This window comes from Chiloscyllium plagiosum, chromosome 14 (genome assembly GCF_004010195.1).
Source record: "Chiloscyllium plagiosum isolate BGI_BamShark_2017 chromosome 14, ASM401019v2, whole genome shotgun sequence".
Taxonomy (NCBI): Eukaryota; Metazoa; Chordata; class Chondrichthyes; order Orectolobiformes; family Hemiscylliidae; genus Chiloscyllium; species Chiloscyllium plagiosum.
In genome coordinates this window covers 33344130-33366354 of record NC_057723.1, presented here as the reverse complement: position 1 = coordinate 33366354, position 22225 = coordinate 33344130, and the positions used below count along the sequence as shown (strand labels likewise).

Genomic DNA, 22225 nt, shown 5'->3' with positions numbered 1-22225 from the left:
GATGGTGCTAGCTTGTACCCTGAACCCTCTCGAACTCACTTTACCCCCATCCCTGTTAATATACCTTAGTTTTGGACTGGCAATCTGTGCTGTGAGGGGAAGGAACTGGTGTTGGACTGGGGTGGACAAAGTTGAAAATCACACTCCAGGTAGCTACCTGATGAAGGAGCAGCGCTTTGAAAACTAGTGCTTCCAAATAAACCTGTTGGAATATAACTTGGTGTTGTGTGATTTTCAAATCTATGCTGTGTCACCTCTTGTCTGAATCCTTTGAGCTGATGACTACCAGAAAGTTACTCATGAATTATTGATGTGTATTTCCATTTTCCCACCTTCAGGTGAAGGTTAGATGTCATTCTTTCGATGAACAAAACTTTTCTTCCTAAACACCACAATGATAATAAGGTGCATATGGCAGCAGATAAATCTTTGACATCAGTTCAATTGAGCATCATGATCTCAGTGATCCTGGTGATTCTTGTGAGGTTTCTTGTATTTTCCTTTTGTCTTTATTTACCAGAAATTGTTTACACTTTGAGGAAGGCTAGTAATTACCATAATAGAAGTCAAATTAGATCTCATACTACCCAGAGAAACTCAGGTTTAAAGGTACTCCAATATCCAACATTTCTGATCACCAACAATGCAAAGTAAAATATGAAATTCAATCTGTACTTGGTTTGCTTCATATCTTGATTGCAAATGGTCTGCATAGCAATGAATGAACTGATCTTTAGCATAAAATTTTTTGTCAACCATCATATTTGTATCTGTCTCCAGTGCAAACAATAATTTTAAATGTTAAATCATGATAACCTAGCAAACTCTTATTTGACTTGAATGTTTAATAACAGTGTGATTACAGTTGATTGATTTGTGGTAAATTTAGCACCATTAGGAGCTAACTAAATATTTTTACATTGTTTGAATTTGTTAATTCTCTGATACATTTCTTATTTTGTGGAATGGTGGTACAGTAGGGGGTGATGGACAGACAAGTGTAGGAGAAGAACCAAGTCAGTAGAGAAGGCAGTGCAGATATAGTCAAGTTAAGGTACAAGGGAACCTGGGAAGGTTGATGGTATTTATTTCATGCAAGGAGCCTTGTGTGAAGGCTGATGAATCAAGGGTGGTGATTAACATTTCAGGATATGACATCCTTGCTATCATGGAGTCCTGGTTGATGGGGGGAAAGGACTGGCAGCTCAATATCCCGGGGTATAGAATCCTCAGGCTGGATGGGTGGTGGTATAAAAGAAGAAGTGATGTTGCAATATTGATTAAGGAGTCAATTACTGAAGTAAAGAGGGATGACATCTTAGAATGTGTCTGCAAATTAGACCACATAGTTAGAACTTACAAACAAAATGGAGGAATCATTTCATTGGAGACACTGGTATGATCCATCTCCAAACAGGCAGGGAGGGGTGAAAGGACAAATATGTAGACAATTCTCAAAGAAGTGTCAAAATGGTAGAATAATAATAGGGGATTTCAATTCCCCAATATTAACTGGGATTGGCCAAGTTGGAAAGAGGGAGCATAATTTTTAAAAAGTGTCCAGAAGAGCTTTTACATCAGCATATAGAAAGCCCTAAAAGAGAGGGGGGCAATGCTGGACCTAGTTTTAGAGAACAAAGGCAGGCAAGTGGTAGATGTGTTCGTGCGGGAGCATTTCGACTATAGTGACCCCAACGCGGTAAGTTTTAAGGCAGTAATGGATAATGACAAAAATGGACCAGAAACAAACATTTTGAGTTGGAGGAAGGCTGCTTTTAATAAGATAAGATGGCATCTACCAAAAAGGACTTGAAGCAGCTAGTTACAGGAAAATCCACATCAGAGGAGTGGAAGAAATTCAAAAGGGTAATAGTGAGAGTACAGGGTCAGCATGTATCTGTAGAGGTGAAGAGTGGATATTCAGGCATGTGGTAGGTACCCAAGGTTCAAAATAATGGATGTCCCAGATAAGTGTTGAAAATGCAAGGATTGCTCAAAAAATACATTAGGTGAGCAAAGAGGGGCCATGATAAAACACTAGCTGGTAACACTAAGGAAAATCCAAAGGTGTTTTATAAGTATATTAAGGGCAGGAGAATAACCAGGGAAAAAGTAAGGCACATCAGGGACCAAAGTGGTAATCTATGCTTGGAACAAAGTTTCAAATTAATATTCTACATTTAGCAAATGGAATTTAATCCTGAAAAGTGTGAGTTGCTGCATTTTGGGAAGACTAATGAGGCAAGGGAGTACACGTTGGATGGTGTGACTGCAGAAACTACAGTGGAGCAGAGCAAATTTGGAGCGCATTTCCACAGATCCTCAAGTCGCAGGACACATAGTTAAGATGTTAGGAAAGCATATGGGATACTTCACTTTGTTAGTCAAGACATTGAATACAAAAACAAGGAGTTTAGAATGGAGCTGTATTTAAGATTACTTAGGTCACAGCAGGAATACTATGTGCAGTTTTGGTCACCACACTATAGGAAGGATATGATTATGCGAGAGATGGGGCAGAACATATTTACCAGGATGTTGCCTGGACTGGACTGACTCAGCTTTGAAAAGAGATTTGTTAGTGCAGTAAAGGCTGAGGGTGATGATCTTATTGAAGTGTAGAAAGTTCTGTGGGACATAAACAAGTTAGATCGGGAGAAACGTTTTTCCTAGTAGATGAATAAATAATGAGGGAGCACAGTTTTAATGTTAGGAGCAGAAGTTTTGAGTGGATTTGAGGAAATTAATTTTCACTGACAGTTGCAGGTATCTGTAACTCACTATTTAAAAGATTAGTAAAGGCGGGAGCCCTCAAGACATTTCAGAACTGTTTCAATGAGCACTTGAAATACCACAGCATACAAGGCTACGGGCCAAGTGCTGGAAAGTAGGATTAGAATAGATGGATGTTTGATGACTGACACAGTGGACTGAAGGACCTTTTTCTGTGCTCCAAAATCTCTGACTCTATTTGCCCTATTACACCACTATCATTAATCATTATCCCAGCTGAAATTTTCAATAAAATATTTTTCATGTTTAATTTTGCTAATGGATATTTTGTAACAGTGCCCAGAGGGAATATTGTGTTCCTGGCAATATTGAACATTGCCTTTGTGTGTGTGATGTTGTTGAATTTCGGAAGGAGAATAGGTGTGGAACCTTGGTTGTCAATATAGTGACAATCACTTCTGAAACTTTGAAGTGTATTTACATGATGGTGGTTACTATGGAGTGAGTATTGATTCTCCAAAAGTCAACGGATTGTTGATTACATAGATGCATCTCTTTTATTGTGAATACATTCTTCTTACTCTTGTCCCCAAGTATGAAATTGGAGCTAATTCCTGAGCTATTCAATTTCACAAAAAAATATAATCCTCATAATAATGAAGCAGGTAAAAAGGAACTGAAAAGTTCCTCTGCAAACTAAAACTTGATACAAATATATGTTAGCCCCAGTGTTTGGCCCAACACAGTTGCAAGTAACCAACAAAGAAAATGTGCTGTGTAGCATTGCAGAACATGTGCAGCATACAAAAAAACAGTTCATCGTATTCTGCCCAAAGTTTACAGATCCATCCTCTTGTCTTTTGTAGGTCTGCCAACCACTCTGTGTGCACCCCTGTGAAGCAGAACTACTGGACTGTCCTGCTGGTTCAGCCTCTGCCCTAACCACCAGCTCTGGACAAGGAGGAGCTGTCATCTGGGCCACCATCTCCTGCATACTGGCCGCTAGCAGTTTCAGGGGACTCCGGTGGGATGCTACCAGATCGCACATTTCCTCCTTGAGCTCCTTTAATCCTTTCTGAATATTTTTCCTTTGAGTTGCTGAAACTCTTGATGGATGTTTACTCTAAGTGTATACATCTTCTGCATAATCCCTAGTATCATCTGATTGGTGGAACTGTTCATATCTGTCCAGTTTGCTTTTGGGATTCTTTCTGGTGCCCTGCTCTCCTGAGCAGAATATTTCCTTGAACAGAGGGAATCTACTTGAAGGGCCAAATGGACTATTCTCGCTGCCTAGGGCTACCATCATTTGGACGAATTCATCATTGTCTCGGTGGGACAAGCGTAAAAACTGGAATTATATTAAAAGTATCATTTGGCAACGGGAAGTGAATCATGTAAAGAGATGTAAAAGAAAAGAGATCATGTAATCTGCAAGATGTTGCTGTGATTTATGCATTACATATTTGCCACGTTATGCTTAAAATGCCAAGCTATAGATGTCAAGGTGCAAATAGATGCCTTGCAAAAAAAAAGCTGCATGCTGTAGTTATGTTGATCTTAATTGTGAACCTTCACTTGGACAGACTGACCCTATGCTTGCTACTTGTCATAGATATTGGTTTGGATGAATGAGGTGCAGTACTGTTGATTATGGTTACTCTGGATTTGTTTATATGCTAGTGGTCTTATGTCGCCTCCTGAAACTTTTGGGTTTGCTACAATGTCTGGATATGTCGAAACATAAAGAGTAGTTGCTGCTTGAATCCATGCCACTGGACCACACATGACTGTTATTAGACCTGATATCTGGATCAGGGTTATCAATTTTTGATTGTCCCCTCTAGAATAGTGCCAGGCTACAATAATGATGTGGCACCTTAAGATTATTTTCTTCCTTGATGCTATCAGCAGCCTGCTCTATAAGCAATGTAAAAGACCTGTAATGGGAATAGGGGAAGAGTTACAATCCATTGATTGATTGCCTTAGTAAGTTTGGCTAATTTCTCTTTGTGCAGACTTATTCTCTTATTGGGCTGTACTTTTCTCTGGGACTTCATCCAAAAACAGGGTGGATCACAGCAGACAATGTTGGGAAATTTAAGCAGTGAAACTAATCATTACCAAAACTGCATTTCCCTCCCCCAACCAAACCATTTTTGCTGGGGCCGCTGATGGCATTTCCTTGCCTGCTTGCTGCATGCAAATTGCAGTGACCTCTTGTGATGCTGCAGCCTGACTGCTTCAATGGCAATATTTCCCTCAGGGGCAATGGCGAGCTCCCATCTTGATTATGGGAATCCTGGCTGGGAGCCTGGCATATGTGAGAAATCACTTCTTAAAAGGCATCTTCCTATACTCTCTCTTTTCTGGATGAAAACAGACACTTATTTGGATCTCTGGAATGTCTGATCTATAGTGATATTACCTCATTTCTATAATTTAAATTGTTGGGCAACTGGGTTTAGGGCATTCTTGTCTTAATGTCAGTCTGTGGTTTGATTCAATCTTAAAAATGTATGTTCTTTCCACTTAGCAGAATGTGTTAACATGTCATGGCATTGACTAACTGCTTTTGAAAAGCTTTTATTATTTGTCAACAAAGGTACGGTAATAAAGTGGAGAAATAGATCAGTCTAGGGCATTTAGTTCAGAAATCTAAGCAACAACTATTACACAAGCCTCTCTGCCTGATCCTGAATGAAGTAAATTAGATCCATCATTTCAAGTCTAGCTCATAAAGCATAATGGATTATCTTATTTAGAAATGTAAAGCTGCTGTAATGATTTAGAATTGGAATTTTGAATCAAGTTTCAGGTGCAGGAGTTGCCATATTTCAGAGTTGATCCTGTTTGAATAAATCTAATTGCTTTCTCTATAATTTGTTTTGACAAGTGAGATTTATATGGTTCTATGTTTTCAGAAAAAAAATCTAACAGCATGGGATATATGTATGAGCCATGGAGAGAGTGAACAACATAGATTATGAAAATTTCACATACTGAAAATGGTTTATTTTCTCACACTTAGTAGAAAGGGAAGTTTCACCCTGTTCAAAATACGGTTCTAGGAAACAAAAGTAAAATGTACAATAGTTAATGTTTCATATTTCACGTTTCCCAAATCATACCATAGACTTACTTGCTTGAGAGAGTTAATGCTTTTAGTGCATTAAAAAACCCATTCGAATCAGCTTCCGTAATTTGAATCTCTTGAGACCATTCAGGTGGAATGATCAATCTTTAAACAAGCCACTTTGACATTCCCGAAACTGGGCATGGAATATGCATATAAGAGTTAAGCTTAAAACATTCAAGAGAAGAAACCTGTTCAAGTAGCATCACTTCTGAAAGATTTTGTATTGATTCCTCAGTGTCAGATAGTACTGCAGCCACTACCTGTAGCTTGTGTGGCTTTCTTCAAAGTTAGCTATGTGCCCCAAGGAATCAACATAAATCCAAAAGCAGTGCTGCATGTTAGACTTCTCCTCAATGAATTGTATTAAGAAAGAAAAGATATCACTTACAAAGTTAAAAAAGCTACTGCTACATGCTACAAATGGCAGACCTAAATGCCATTTGCTTTCACAATCAGATTTTGTTTTTGATTAACTGGAAAAATGCTGGCTGTAGAAGTTATCCATGGTCAGAGTTTTTCTGTTGTGCTGTCTGCTTGATAGGTGATAAACCATTGGAAATTCTGTGTCAATGTTTCTTGTGCCACAGTTGTTAATGAATGTTCTGTAAAACAATTTTTTGAAAAGTATATAAAAAGATATGCATAAATGAATACGTATAGACTGCTGCTTGTGAACATCTCAAATTATCAGAGTTAACAGAATCGCTTAATATTTTGCAGGGTGGGAAGTGAAAATATTGAGACGATAGATAAATTTTGGTTGATTTGTAATATCAAGTTTGTCTGGTGCATTCATTCTGTTATAATCCAGTTTCTTTTTAAATAAATGGTGTGGTTGTTCCACATTAAGGATGTCCTGATTTCAGTGCCATGCATTTTTCATGTCATTTTACTGTTTGTTTTTCTTCTGCCATTCACCAAATAATTGCTATTTGATTCCCTTACCGCATTCTTCATTTTACTGTGTTTATTTCTTTCCTTGCTTTTTTCTCAATTATATTAGTTTCTTTATATTTTTTGTTACATTGAAGCATTTCCCCACACCTCTTCCTTCACTGCCATCCTACTCTGCCTGTTCTAACAATCTGAAGGATTGAAAGGAGCGTGAAAATGAAAATATTCAAAGGAAAATTAAAAGATAACAGTGAAGAGAAAGGGGGAAAACATCCTTCAAAATAAGTCGAGAAATATTTAAATTGTAAGAAAATAAAATTGAAAAAGAAAGAAAAATGTAAGCACTACAAAAAGAATAATTAAATTCCCTCTACTCTGTCCCCGTGATGTTGACTTCATGTCTAGTTGTGATGATTCAAATGCAGTTGGGAGCATAAGATATGAAGCAAACTGTATTGTTGCAGCTTTGATATTCAAAGTGCAAATCAAAGTGTCAGGCTGTATAAAAGCATATATCTTAAGAAAGCTGTTTGCATAGGATAGTAAATTTCTCCTCATTTTGTAATGGATGTTGTGATATGCATAAAAATGGTGGAATCTTATTTGAGAAAGCAATACTGCTCACATCCTTGATTGTACAGTGAGCTCTCGATGTAGCTATAGTGAAGCTCAAAAATTAAAGATTTTTGTCACATTTGTTTTGGAAAGGTCTTCAATGCTATAATCTGCACCACAAAAACTCATTATATCACTTGCAGCTCTCTTACATTTACAACCAGATAGATACTGAGAATGGACTGGATACAAATATTTTGTTAACAAAAGATAATTTTCTTTTCACAAATTAACAACTTTGTGAATAGAATAGCCAAACAAAACTGAAGATGAGGAACTCCATGATGCTATAAAATGTATATGAGCATCTAAACACCTAGGGATGTAACGTGGATACCTTAAAATTGCAAAACTCATGACGAGACTAATGAAATAGAAATGGACAGACTTTAATAGGTCCATGAATACTGCTAATATAACCAGGACTGGAAAATTGCTAACATGGCACCCCTGTTTAAAAAGGGAGTATGGCAAAAGATGGAAAATTACAGACCGATTAGCCTAACCTCGGTTATTGGTAAGATCCTGGAATCCATTGTGAAGGATGAGATTTCTGAATGCTTGGAAGGGTGCGGTAACATAGAACAAAGTCAGCATGGTTTCATCAAGGGAAGGTCATGCCTGAAAAATCTGCTAGAATTCTTTGAGGAAGTAATGAGCAGGTTAGACCAAGCAGAGCCAATGGATATTATCCACCTGGACTTCAAGAAGGCCTTTGACAAGGTGCTGCACAGGAGGCTACTGAGTAAGATAAAGACCCATGGTGTCAGAGGCAAGGTGCTCGCATGGATAGAAGACTGGCTGTCTGGCAGAAAGCAGAGAGTGGGGATAAAAGGATCCTTCTCAGGATGGCAGCCGGTGACAAGTGGTGTTCTGCAAGGCTCAGTGTTGGGACCACAACTTTTCACTTTATACATTAACGATCTAGATGAAGAAACTGAGGGCATTCTGGCTAAATTTGCAGATGATACAAAGATAGGTAGAGGGACAGGTAGCATTGAGGAGGTGGGGAGGCTGCAAAAGGATTTGGACAGATTGGAAGAGAGGGCAAAGAAGTGGCAGATGGAGTACAACATGGGAAAGTGTGAGGTCAGGCACTTTGGTAGGAGGATTAGAGGTATGGACTATTTTCTAAATGGGGAGAAAATTCAGAAGTCTGAATGCAAAGAGATTTGGGAGTTCTAGTCCAGAATTCTCCCAAGGTAAACTTGCAGGTTGAGTCAGTAGTTAGGAAGGCAAATTATGGCATTTATTTTGAGAGGACTTGAATATAAAATCAGGGATGTACTTCGGAGGCTATGTAAGGTTCTGGTCAGGCCACATTTGGAATATTGTATGCTGTTTTGGGCCCCTTATCTCAGGAAGGATGTACTGGCCCTGGCGTGTATTCAGAGGAGGTTCATGAGAATGGTCCCAGGAATGAAAAGTTTAACATATGAGGAACATTTAAGGACTCTAGGTTTTACACAATGGAGTTCAGAAGGATGAGAGGGAATCTAGTTGAAACCTATAGAATACTGAATAGCCTGGACAAAGTGGATGTTAGGAAGATGTTTCCCTTGGTAGGAGAGACTAAGACCAGATGACATTAGAGTAAAAGGAAGACTTTTTAGAACGGAGATAAGGAAAAACTTCTTCAGCCAGAGTGTGGTGAATCTATAGAATTCATTGCCGCAGTGGGCTGCGGAGGCCAGGTCATTGAGTATATTTGAGACTGAGATTGATAGGTTCTTGAGTATCAAGGGGATCAAGGGTTATGGGGAGAAAGCAGGAGAGTGGGGTTGCGAAACTTATTAGCCAGGATTGAATGGCAGAGCAGACTTGATGGGATGAATGGCCTAATTTCTGCTCCTGTCTCTTTTGATCATATGGTCAAAATTTGTTCTATTGCACATTTATTGCAGACATTCCCAACCCCCTATGATGAACAGTTTGGAATTACATTACAACCTGGCTGCTTTACTAGATTTAATAGAGGTGCAGTTCAATACCAGTGGGAAAACCATTTTCCAGTGTCAGAGGTTTAATTATTATATGCAGGTGGGCACTGACAGGCATAATTACCATCCTCAGGAGATGTTGAGGAAGTGCTTTGAAAGTATTTTTTTAACTTTGCTCTGAATTGAACTTGTGCAGCATGTGTTCCTGGAGCATGGAAACTTTCCCTGGGAAACAGAGGTCTCTCTGAGTAGCAATTCAACCTGTCATTGTCGTATCTGTGTAAAAAACCTATTCAATGCTGGTGTCTCCATTCCCTTTGGCAGAATATTTGAATAGATACATAGTTTTCCAACCCTGAAGGATTTCAACAAGTAAAGACCAGGATCAGAGGCAGATTAACTGTGTTTAATAGCACAGCAGAAGAGGGAGACTATCACCACTTACAGTGATATGTCGGAGTAGGATCAGCACATGTGAAGGAGAGGAGGTGAGGTTGCAGGGGGGCACTATTCAAGTACAGTTTCTCTGGCCTTTTGGAAGAGCTGCAATTCTGCAGACTGAGGTTTCCTTCTCAGATGGAGACAGTTTCCTACAGGAACAGGATGACCTGAGGGCCATGCATAATTATCAACATCAAAGAGATTGCATCCTCTAACATTTCTGTTTCAGTGTCTATCCTTTACCCTAATCTGAGTCATGTCAAGGATCTCCCAGTTAAGTAACATCAATCCATGTCTGACTTGTCTCAGGAATTTTTTGCCAGGATGACTGATTATTTCCCATATGGTGGCAGTGCAAGGGCAGGGCACTAGAATTCACTCTCTGGTTGGGTACTGGCACATACTGGGTGCCATCAATTGCATCCTGTGTGCAAGCCAAGGACTGCCATGGCAAGCAGGAATTTTTAACAACCACAAGGCTTATTTGTCCATCAATGTTCAGCTGGTACTCAGCCACAAGAAGAGATTTATGCAGTTAAAATAGGAAATGTTTGAAGGGTTCAGCAGGTTACACAACAGTGGAAACAGAAATAGAGTTAATACTTTGATTTAATCTGAACTGGTCAGTGAGAATGGATTGGTTGGCCAAATGGCCTTATTCTGTGGCCTATGTGCTTTGTAAACTCAGGTGGAAATCAACTTGGAACATGGTGTGGAATTGAATGTTCCCTGATGAATGTGCATGCAATTGGCTGTAGGTGTGGTCTTGGGCTCTATAATGGGACAGGAAAGCTCAGGGCAAACAAAATTGAAGATGAGGAACACCATGACGCTATAAAATGTATATGAGCTTCTAAATACCAGGTGATTTAACATAGATACCATGCAGGTTTGCCAACTGCAAGTCCTGTGACTGTCTACTTTTAGAAGGCAGGAGGTCCCCACTGAAGATGCCTTGGCAGACATGATCAGATTGTTGCTGTACTTTCAAGAAAGGCATTTGAAAGACTAATGCCTAGAAAAGTCATGATCTTTCTAATTAGCATCTTTTGCATTTCTTATAGTTCAATCATTGAAACAATGTCAGTATGTAGGCCAAATATTCCTGATTTTATCTCCGGCTATCTGCAAGTTCCTCATCTCTCAATCTTCATTTGGCAAGAATGCCAATGCCCATGTGCCACTTATCTCCGTGGTCTCTTCTTCTGCAGCTGACTGTTTGTGATGGTCAGATGTTGCTCTTTTTTGTGCTTTTCCAGCTCTTGTATAAGGCACAGGGTGTAGGGAGCAGGGGAGGAGAGAAACATATGTATGAGTGAATAAATAAAGGTCATGTATTCAACTGATGGATGCAGCTCAATACGGTGAGGATGTTTATGACACATGCTTCACATCACATCAAGATTAGCATGAATGGCAATGCTGAGATAATGAGGTGTATAGAAATGGAAGGCTACTGCTGCTGAAAACTGAATGTATTACACCTCACTGGGGTTATCTATTGGAAATCAAGCCCTGCTATTCCAGGAGTTGTCACAAAAGTTAGAAATTTTGTCTCATTTCACAAAATTCCTCAATTTACTTGGCTTTGAGGCCCAGGTTGACAGAAAATATGGACAAAGTTTCTATACTTGATGATTGCTATTTGTATAAATAAATAGATTCTAACCAGGAATAAAAAAAAAAGAACTATCATACAACTCTACAAGTTAGAGTTAGCTCTTATAAAACTCTCCCTACACACACACACAAAACAGATACAAGACAAGTGGACATCATGGGTAGAGGGAAAGACTGGGAAGGCAGTTCAATGCTTCCAGTCTGCAGGGTTCACTTAGATGATTCTATTTTCCTGTCCAAACTTGCTGCCCCGCAACCTTCCTTCTCCAGATATTTCCGGTTGCTTGCAGGAGGTACAAGCTGATTGATTGAAATTTATAACATCTTTTACTTATTAGTTAAGAACCACAGTTTAGGGCAACTGATGGAGGGAAATGAGCTGGCTTTCTTCAGGCTTGAGAGTTTTTTTTAATTCACAGAGAGGATGATGCCTTTCTAAGGGTCTGACGACTTTTGACATTCACAGCAAAAGATTGTTCAACTACATGTCAGTCGATCACACAGATGTTGGCAGGCAGAGGTCTTTGACATCAATGAAGTGTCACCACTCCACAGAACAATTACTACTTGCTGCCGGCTGAATCTCCCTTCATTCCCTCTCCCAGGCTTCAGCTCATCTGTAGTAACTTCCCCCACTGCTTGAAGAGACAGCAATGTAAATAGCATTCACAATGAATATCAGGTAACGTTCTTTTAAAAAGTGCAGTTATCCTTTCCACAATCCATGGCTTTTAAAATGGTCCACTTCCCACTTTTGACCACAATCAAAACATATAGAAACTCAAGATGGTCTTTACAAGTGAGAATGCGGAATGATACAATCGAGTACATTGAGTAGGATAGACTGAAAACAGAGGGGTATTAAAATGAAGAATGCAGTTGAATTTTAGAAAGTATCCTTTTATTTTACTTTGTCTTTTCTGATTGAGTTAAGGCATTAATCCACTTTTTACATTGCATTCAATGTCAAAGGCCTGGGTATCATCCTGCTGCTGTTCATCTCCTTAGCTTTCTTCACCAATTAGTTCTTTTTTATGAGATTTGCAGTTTTCTCCCTTACATTGCTGGGATGTGTTCACCTTTCCTGTTCCTGACTGCACCCAGCAATAAGTCAAATGGTGCATCATAAAATTAAAGCCCTTGCTCTATGTCCGTCAATCATTTAAAACATCTTCAGTTTCAATTTGTGCAGTTTCCTTTTAATTAAGGTTGATATTGCAGAATATGGTGTACACCAGGTCCAAAATGTGGCTTGAGGATGAAGAACACAGAACTCAAAATTAATTGTCCAACTGAGTTGCAAGGGCTGATTCTGACCAAGCATTGTCCACGCAATTCCTCTAGCTCATATGTCACCTTAATATTAATGTCAGGGCTTTTAGTAAGGGGGTCATCTAATTATTTAATGCATTAAAAGATGCAGAATCTGAATCGATATAAAAGCATTGCAACCTTGCATTCATCATTTAACGAAGATTAAAACCATCAGCAATTTTCTAGCCGATAGAGGTTTATTAGTCTGATGGACGTTTTTTATATGTGAAGTAAATAACTCTCTGCCTTTGTCTAATTTAAAATTTGCATGACACTCGGTTTAGAATCTGTAATTGTTTGTAATGGGCATAAGCAAATAAAAAGGAACTTGATTTAAAATGTAATTACTTTCATAAATTGGTTCTGCAGTAATTTTCTTAATTTTTTTTACTGGGCTACACACTCTCATCCTCTTCTGACAAGATGAATTAAAAATAAAATATAATCATATTTGGAATTGTCTCTGCTATATAAAAAAAATGTTAATGTCTGGTTCTGGAGCCAACAATGTGCCAGGGGTCACATGGATTATTCATTATTCTGAGCAGATCAATATGTCCAGCGCATAATGATGAATTATTCATGCTGCAGCTAATGTTAGCATTCTCGTCTCGTGAGTTAGAGTGTTGTGACTTCAAGTCCAATGCTGAAACTTGGGGCTGAGTTTTATGTGAGGGGACAGGTCCCTGCCGGAGGGTGCAGAAGTTGATGCTAGGTCCACCTGTGCATTGCACTTTTCCTGGCAGCCATTGAATGGCCATTAGGTCTTTAGTTGAACTGAGGTTAGCCTTCTATTCACATCGGTGAAGAAGCTGTGCCTCCAAGAGATGATGGACAATCAAATCACTGGAACTTTAGTTGTGCAGCTAGGAGTAGTGGTGCTGGTGATACTGCAGATAGTCCTCCCAGACAAACAGCTAGTAGTCTGGATTCTCAGGTAGGCTGGAGTCTATGTCAGTAGGCTCTGTTGAGGGTTGTGAATGTGTAGGAGCAAATACCTTAACTGGGGACAAGATGTTCCAATGAGCATGGGCTGTCTGACCAGATGACAGTCTCCAGCCCAGAAACAAGGCTTGCCTGGATACTTTGTGCTGGTCTCCCATGCTAAAAGAAATCACAATATACTGGGAGTAGGTTTTTAATGGCCATTAATTGACCCATAAGGTAATTTAGCCCCAGATTTTTCACATGGAACTGTCAAAATCCTCAGTGAGGTGTGTGTGTAGATGCCAGGTGAGGTGTACTGTTGTGGCACTATTGTCCCTCACTGCCAACTTGAACATTGGCCCAGCTATAACTTGCTTACTGATCTCATTACAGCCTGGGTCCAAATATAGACAAAAGAGCTGAATTCCAGAGGTGAGGTGAGAGTGACTGCCCTTGACATCAAGGTAGCTTTTGATCAAGTGTGGCATCAAGAGGCCCTAGCAAAAATGGAGCCAATGGAAATTGGGAAAGATCTCTCCACTGGTTAATGTCATACCTGGCACAAAGGAAGATGGTTGTGATTAATAACAAAATCAGAAATTGCTGGAAAAGCTCGGCAGGTCTGGCAGCATCTATGGAGAGAAATTAGAGTTGATGTTTGGGGTCCAGTGACCATTCTTCAGAACTGGACCCCACATGTTAACTTTGCTTTGTCTCCACAAATGCTGCCAGACCTGCTGAGCTTTTCCAGCAATTTCTGTTTATCTTTCTGATTTCCATCATCCACAGTTCTTTTGATTTTTTATTTCGTTGAGATTAATGGAAGCTAATCTTCTCAGCGTTAGTACATCTCCTCAGCAGTTCCCCAGTAAGTATCCTAGGTCCAGTTGCTTCATCAACAACGTTCCCTCCATCATAAGATTAGAAATGAAGATGCTTGCTGATGAATGTGCAATGTTCAGTACCATTGGCTCCTCAGATACTAAAGTAGTTCATGTCCATGTTTAACATGATTTGGAGATGCCGGTGTTGGACTGGGGTGTACAATGTTAAAAATCACACAACACCAGGTTATAGTCCAACAGGTTTAATTAGAAGCACTAGCTTTTGGAGCGCCGCTCCTTCATCAGGTGGTTGTGGAGGACACAATTGTAAGACACAGCATTTATAGCAAAAGTTTACAGTGTGATGTAACTGAAATTATACATTGAAAATCACCTTGATTGTTGAGTCTCTCATCTGTTAGAAACAGATCAATCAAGGTATTGGAAGCTAGTGCTTCCAATTAAACCTGTTGGACTATAACCTAGCATTGTGTGATTTTTTAACATATTTAACATAACTTGGATAACATCCAGGTTTAAGCTGATTAACAGCAAGTAACTGCTGCACCACCCAAGTGCTAGGCAATAACCATCCCAAGCAAATTAGTATCAAACCATGTCCTCATGACGTTTAATGGCATTACCATTGCTGCACTCCCTCTCTTTCATCATCCTGGAGATTCCAATTGACCAGAAATTGAACTGGACCAACCATATAAATACTATGTCGATTTGCCTCTTTTTCATTTGTCAGGTGGAACACGCACTTCAACATCCAATAGTATGTTTAAGATTCTCTTCCCATGAAATGTTAGTTTGGGGGTCGCTGGCAGGAAATTCAATTCCTGGAATTTGCACACCTCCCTCCTGGTATTGAATGAGGCACTCATCTGCAGGTATGTGTGTAAAGCAGAACCTGCAATTAATGCTGATGGCATTGATTCTATTGACCACCTCTCTCCAAACCTGCTGCATAGTGTATTGAAGAAGCTTTGGGAATTGCTGGGCACAGTAACTATCTTCTTGCCCTGACATCTTCTACCAGCATAAGGGAATTATACTTGCAATTTAATTAACTAATTGTGTTAACATTTAAAGGGAAAGCGATCAATTATAGTTAGTATTTAGGCATGACAATGTTCTATTTGCTAACCACTGAGATTCATGTTGACATTCCATTTTGAAATTACTGAGACCACAAAGGGACCTCAGGATCTCAGGATAATTAGTTTTTAAAACTTTGTTTCAAATGTTCATGCCTGTATGTTGGAATTGGGGACAAAACATTGGTTTAGACAGCCATCGCTAAAGTATAATTGCTAAACCCATTAACTCCTGATTTTAATTGTATGTTCAAAGTTTGTGCGAAGATTTGTAGCTCGGGTGCTCGTTGTTGTGGTTCTGTTCGCCGAGCTGGAAGTTTTTGTTGCAAACGTTTCGTCCCCTGGCTAGGCGACATCATCAGTGCTTGGGAGCCTCCTGCGAAGCGCTTCTTTGATGTTTCCTCCGGTGTTTATAGTGGTCAGTCCCTGCCGCTTCCGGTTGTCAGTTTCAGCTGTCCGCTGTAGTGGTTGGTATATTGGGTCCAGGTCGATGTGTTTGTTGATGGCGTTTGTGGATGAATGCCATGCCTCTAGGAATTCCCTGGCTGTTCTCTGTCTGGCTTGCCCTATGATAGTAGTGTTGTCCCAGTCGAATTCATGTTGCTTGTTGTCTGCGTGTGTGGCTACTAAGGATAGCAGGTCGTGTCGTTTCATGGCTAGTTGATGTTCATGCATGCGGATTGTTAGCTGTCTTCCTGTTGGTCCTATATAGTGTTTTGTGCAGTCCTTGCATGGTATTTTGTACACTACATTAGTTTTGCTCATGTTGGGTATCGGGTCCTTCATTCTGTGAGTTGTTGTCTGAGCGTGGCTGTTGGTTTGTGTGCTGTTATGAGTCCTAGGGGTCGCTAAACCCTATGGATTTTGTTTGAAATGTAATCTTTGGACACCTAGGACTACTGACTCAAAAGAACAGCTAAAATTAGTCAATGGACCACATAGGGGAAGTGTATGTGGTCATGTACAAGGTGCTATCTAAAGTAATTAAATGAGAATATCAGTCACACTGACAGACCTTAAACCAACTTGGATAAATTGCAGAAGTATTACGTGCCTTCAGAATCAGGTAGAAGCAGATTATGCACAAGGGAATGCTCATTTTCAGTATGGGGAAGAAGCTCAGCCAAGAATGAGTCCTTATGAAGAAGAAGAACTCCATTTCTTTCAACCTCAAGACGAAGAGAAAAAGAGGCAATGAGATGCAAGTGAAGTTGTGATTCCTGCATCCAAGATTAACACAGCAAGGTAAGCCTGTAGAGACATGTAAACTGTCGCCTTTTCGTACTTGATACATTCTCCCGATTGCCTCAACTTGTTCTATCCCTCGTCAACTTTCTTTGTCAGGTTTAAGAGTCCTTCTACAGGATGTACAGACAATCTGTGCTGCTAGAGTGTTCCAGCTGAAAACAAGGAATGCACTTTTGCTTTCAGGTTCATCATTGTTTAACTAATGTGCAAACAGTCTTAGTTCACTGAAAATGTTTGTGCATCGAGTACCCTGGAAATTTAGACAGAAGTTAAAAGTGCTTGGGCCGCATGCTTGCAATAATATTTGAACTTCTTGCTCACCTCGCCCATACACACCTAATTTCCACTCATTGTTAATGTCTGCTCTTAAGTAGCCATGGTTACCTGACATCCTAGCCAAATAAATTACTCTAACCTGGATTTCCACCGATTTAGAATGCTCCCATTGCTGTTTCAGGTAATCTTTGCCCATGCACCATGTGCACATGTAACACTTTTGCCTTTGCCAACTGCATTATGGTTGATGGTTTAGTACTTTAGTAAGCAGACATGAAAGACAGCTTCACAAAGAATGTGTGAACCATGGGGAATCGCAAATCTTGACTGATAAACCAAAAAAGAATGGTCACTTGTACCTGGAATCCCTTTATACTCGGGTTTTGTCAAGGAAAGAGAAAAAAGAGTACTTTCAGTCCTTAGATGCTGTATTGAAAGGAAGATGTGTTTTCATGAAGTGACTAATTATGGAGTTATGTTCTGAAAACGTAAGTTAACTGTTACATTGATCAACTGTTGAGATGCATTAGAGTATTTTTCTGATTGGTCTATTTTGCCATTGTATAATATGTTCTTACATGCTCAATTCTCTGGTCGAATAGTGTGAAGTGAATTGAATGGTCAGATTCATTTCAAAAAAATGGCTGAAGGCACTGCATACAGCGGAGGCTATGGCCCAGACAATATTCAAAATTCAGGAATAGTACTGAAGATATGTGCTCTAGAACTAGCTGCGCCCCCAACTAAGCTGTTCCAGTACAAATCTGGTAGCTACCCACCAATGTGGAAATTTACCTGGGTATGTCCTGTTTGCAAAGAAAGGTAGGACAAATTACAAACTTGCTAGCCTACTCTTGATTGTGAGAAAAGTGATGCACCGGGCTATGATGTGGCACTTACTCAAATTATGAATTAGCAATGAATGTTGTTCTAACCAGTGAAGCCCGTACTGAATGAGTAAGATAACTTTCTACAGCTCTGACTTATAGAAAAGTTAGCTTCAGCCATCTCATGATGGTAGCAATGTCTGATCTGAAAATGCAAGCAGGTTCCTGGTGGCTTCCGCTTGTCCAGCCTTCCCCAACACCTCACAGCACAATCCATGGGCAGCGACTCACCTCCATACATAGAGGTTGCCATTGGCAAATCATCATCAGCCTCGACATTATCATGTCACATTTGTGACTTGCTTGTAATACAGTTCAGCACTTCAGTAATGCACTTTGGATTTTATCAATGTCTTTGTAGTGATTAGGACCAGGTGGACCTTATTGACTGTGAGATCATTGATTGGGGTTGTTAACCTGGGCCAATCAGAAAGCCCTGCCTAACCAATATAAACAAGGGGATAACGGTATTGTCTAATGTACAAATGTCATTGTCACTGTCTTGTCATACGTGGAACTGGGATTTGAGGTTTGTCCTCATCTCCCTGTAAAATGGTTGAATGGTAGGGTTTGGGGCCTAGCTTTGCTGCTCCTCTCCCTTGTAACATTGCTGTCTCTTATGTACAGCTGTAAATGTTTTTTGTAAACTGTTTGTTTGTAATTTGTTTAATAAAATATAAATAAACAAGGGGACCTTGAGCTGCTCAGGGAGAGGTGCCGGGGTGGGGGTGTGCCGGGGCGGGGTGGGGCGTTTCCTTTCTTCCTGGTAGTGGAAATTTGAATAAAGATTTGTGCATCTTGTGTCTTTCACTGTCTCACACACCTGCACACACACAACATGTGCTGGGGAAAAAAAAAGCACTATCGCAGTTAGGTGGCAGTGTGGGGGTTTTAAAAAAAAATAGGAATGTTAGAGGTTCTGTTCACTCTGAGAGCTGTCTCTAAGGGAGCTGGATCGGTGTCAAGGACTCTCTGTATGTAAATAAAGGTTGACTTGGTGATGGGATACCAGTGTCTGTGGAGTTATCTCAGCCTGACTTTAAACGTTGCATTAGGGGACTGCAGACCTGGATGTGGTCACTGTGGATCTTTCCTCACTGTATTTCTGGTGAACATTTATACTCTGATATGTTAACTTTTCCCCTGGCAGCCCAGCTGTGAAGCTGCGTGTGAAGGTAGCACAAGTCAAAGACCCATCTCCCTTTTCACTGCCTCAGGCCAACCCACACCGGTGAAGCGCTTGTGAAGTGTGTACCTTGGGAATTTTGGAAGCCGATTTGGACACAGCAAGCTCCCACAAATGGCAATGAGCCCAGAGGAGAAAAAAAAAAGAGAAGAAAGAGAAAATAAACAGGGGGACCTTGAGCTGTTCAGGGAGAGGTGGGTGCTACAGGGAGTGGAGTGCATTATTTCCCCCTCCAACTTGATTTTGATTTAATCCCTGCCCTGCCCTTCACTGTATGGTCATGCAGCATTGCCCTTTGATGTCAAGGGCATTGCTTGTCACTTGCCACTTGGGTGTTTCTTTTCTTCCTGGTGGTGGAAACTGAATAAAGATTTGTCCACCTTGTGTCTTTCACTGAGTCTCACACCTAAAAAAAAATATAAACAAGGGATGGGATTAGAGGCCTGTCCTCATTTCCCTGAAAACTGGTTGAACGGTGGGGTTTGGGGTCTGGTTTTGCCACTCCTCTCCCTTATAAAATCGCTGTTTCTCTGTATACAGGTGTTAATGTTGATTGTTTGTAAACTATACTATTGAGTAAAACAACAAGAATATAAATGGGGGGTTTAGAATCTCTTCAGTTCAGGGGACTGATTCTGAGCTGGCTGGCCACAGCAGGTGTCCTATGCACAGGTAAATAAAGGGTGACTTGGTGACAGGGTACCAGTCTCTGTACAGTTATTTCAACCTTGCATTGCAATTATGTTGCCAGGCTACTTGGTGTGAAGGTGCAAGCACCCATCTTGTGCATTGGAACAGGACCTTTAGCTGCTTATTCAGTGCTCACTCAGTTTATTCTTCCTTACAGGTTTAAAACTTCTTTCCCTTAGTGTAGATAGATAAACAGGCAGCTTGTCATGTTTAGCAACAAAGATCAGTGAAGGGGGACTATGGTCACTCAGCTGGTCAGTCATCAGTTTGGAAAGATAGAGAGTTGTTCTGGATGAGTGAGCGGGAGGGTTTGTAGTTTGGGGGATGGAGTGAAAAAGAGCTATTGAAGGAAGATGCTGCATGCTATATTGAGAGTGGTTGACCATGAACCTTGGTGGGAGATAGGTGCAATGGCAGAGTTTGAGTGTGTGTGAGGTAGCAGAGGGAAGATGGTGGCACTTAATCCTGTGGAGCATGGAAGATTGTTAACCTATTACAACACTACTGCACATACATCCAGATAGTGGACACTGCACTGACCCCGGTGAATGCCGCAGACGAAGCCAGCAGCATTTGACATTGGGTGCAGCTGGAGTTTAAAAAGGACACTTGTAGCATGAATGGTCCTAACACTGGTCAGCATTTTTCTGCTGGTAAGTACAAGATAGCATGTAAGCAGTGCGTGAAGGTGTGAGGCATACTCAATGAGGTGAGCAGCATAAAATTGCATGATTAAAGGCTTCAAAGGGAATCCTCCATGAAAACATCTACAATTTATACTTTTCACAAATTTGGCTAAGATATCAATGCAACATAGAAAAAGGCCATTCATCTTTCAGTTTCAATGAAGTTCATTGTTTACAATTTCCTGAATTTGCTATTGTAGCTGAGTTCATTATGAATGCTTGGCTGACTTTCTAATGAGAGAAAGTGAGGATGGCAGATGCTGGAGAGTCAGAGTCAAAAAGGATGGTGCTAAAAATGTACAGCAGGTCAGGCAGCATCTGAGGAGCAGGAGAGTTGATGTTTTGTGTCATTTTTGATGAAGGACTTATGACTGAAGTATTGATTCTCCTGTTCCTTGGATGCTGCCTGATCTGTCGTGATTTTCCAGTGCCACAACTTTCGACATTGACTTTCTAATGATCAAAAATCTCTTTGATCTCAGTGAATCTGCATATACATTTTGATTGATAGCTTTTAATAGTTATTGAAGGATTACCTGCCTTTGTAGCTTGCAAAACAGATGTTTATTTTTATAAGAGAGTGACCATTTGGAGGGATTTACAATTTGAAAGGATTTGATGAAACAAAAGCAAGTTGGAGATTTATTAGATTGTTAGAAATTTTATTTTATTTTTCATCTTTCAAAGACATGGCTCTTAAGGTCAGCGCATAGTGAATAGGATGATATATATTATGTATATGAAGAGAGCATGAGTGTCACAAAGTAAAGGGGGAACATGATGTATATGAGAGGGCATGTGGAGTGGATGGGCAGTGGGATGTGAGGAGTGAGCAGTTGAAGATCTGACATTCATCCTTAAAATTGGGACGAAATTTCAGTGAGTGGAGATGTACTTACAGAATGGTCACTTACTCACATGTGTCATCACCTCTGTCTTGGTCTGTACTGGTGTGGGCCTGGGTCCATCACACCTCCACTAGTCATACATGGAAATAGGGTAGGCAGAGCCTTTTTTAAAGAGACATGTCTGTGAGATTGGGAAGTCTCCTACTTGACTTTCCTGGCTCGTCTGTGAAAACCTGACCCCTATTCGAAACTACACAGACCAGCACTAAAAATAAGAAAGCAAGTGAGAAAGCAACTGGGACAGAGTTACTTGTTGTGATCAAAGGCAAGTCCTGAACCACGATGGAAACATAGTTCAAAGCAGAATTTAAGAAGAGGTTAGAACAGAAGCAGCTTACTTTGTGCTGATTTAGATCCACTTTGTAAGAGTTATCAGTACAAGAATGGTACAGTTAAATTCACCAAATTTTGGTTGTATCTTATGTGCCTATGAAGTGACATAGCAACCATCTAACTACACTAAGCGATTGATTCAAGAAGTAGATCCACCATCACCAGCTAGTCAGAGAATCTAGAGGTGAACAATATGTGCTGGCCATGATCTAAGATTGAATACTTTTTAAAAAATAATCTTGCTAGAGCACCTAGAACTGCTGGGAATTTGTTGTATAGTCTGCAATCACTTGAAAATCAATCAACCCCAAATGGGAAAACCAGGTCAAAATTTGAAATGTTTTACTTGACATGTTTTATTTTCCAGGGAAATGTAAAACATTTCAAATAATTTTGATGTTTGGCCTGTCAGCATTAGAATGATGAGTGTGTTGATGAAGAGTAGAACTTAAAATAGGAAT

General features: G+C 40.1%; 1 protein-coding gene across 2 annotated transcripts in view; it reads left to right on the top strand.

Moving 5' to 3' along the window:
• The window catches only part of kctd16b (potassium channel tetramerization domain containing 16b), a 209764-nt gene that overhangs the window by 87092 nt on the left and 100447 nt on the right, over nt 1-22225 (top strand). Inside the window, exon 2 of one of the 2 annotated variants that reach the window (XM_043703493.1) lies at nt 3600-4790. The exons of the other annotated variant lie outside the window; for it this stretch is intronic. Within the exon in view, the coding sequence (XP_043559428.1) occupies nt 3600-3631 (32 nt within the window). The 3' untranslated portion in view covers nt 3632-4790. Of the gene's footprint in view, nt 1-3599; nt 4791-22225 lie in introns of those variants that run through there. 2 annotated transcript variants of the gene reach the window in all.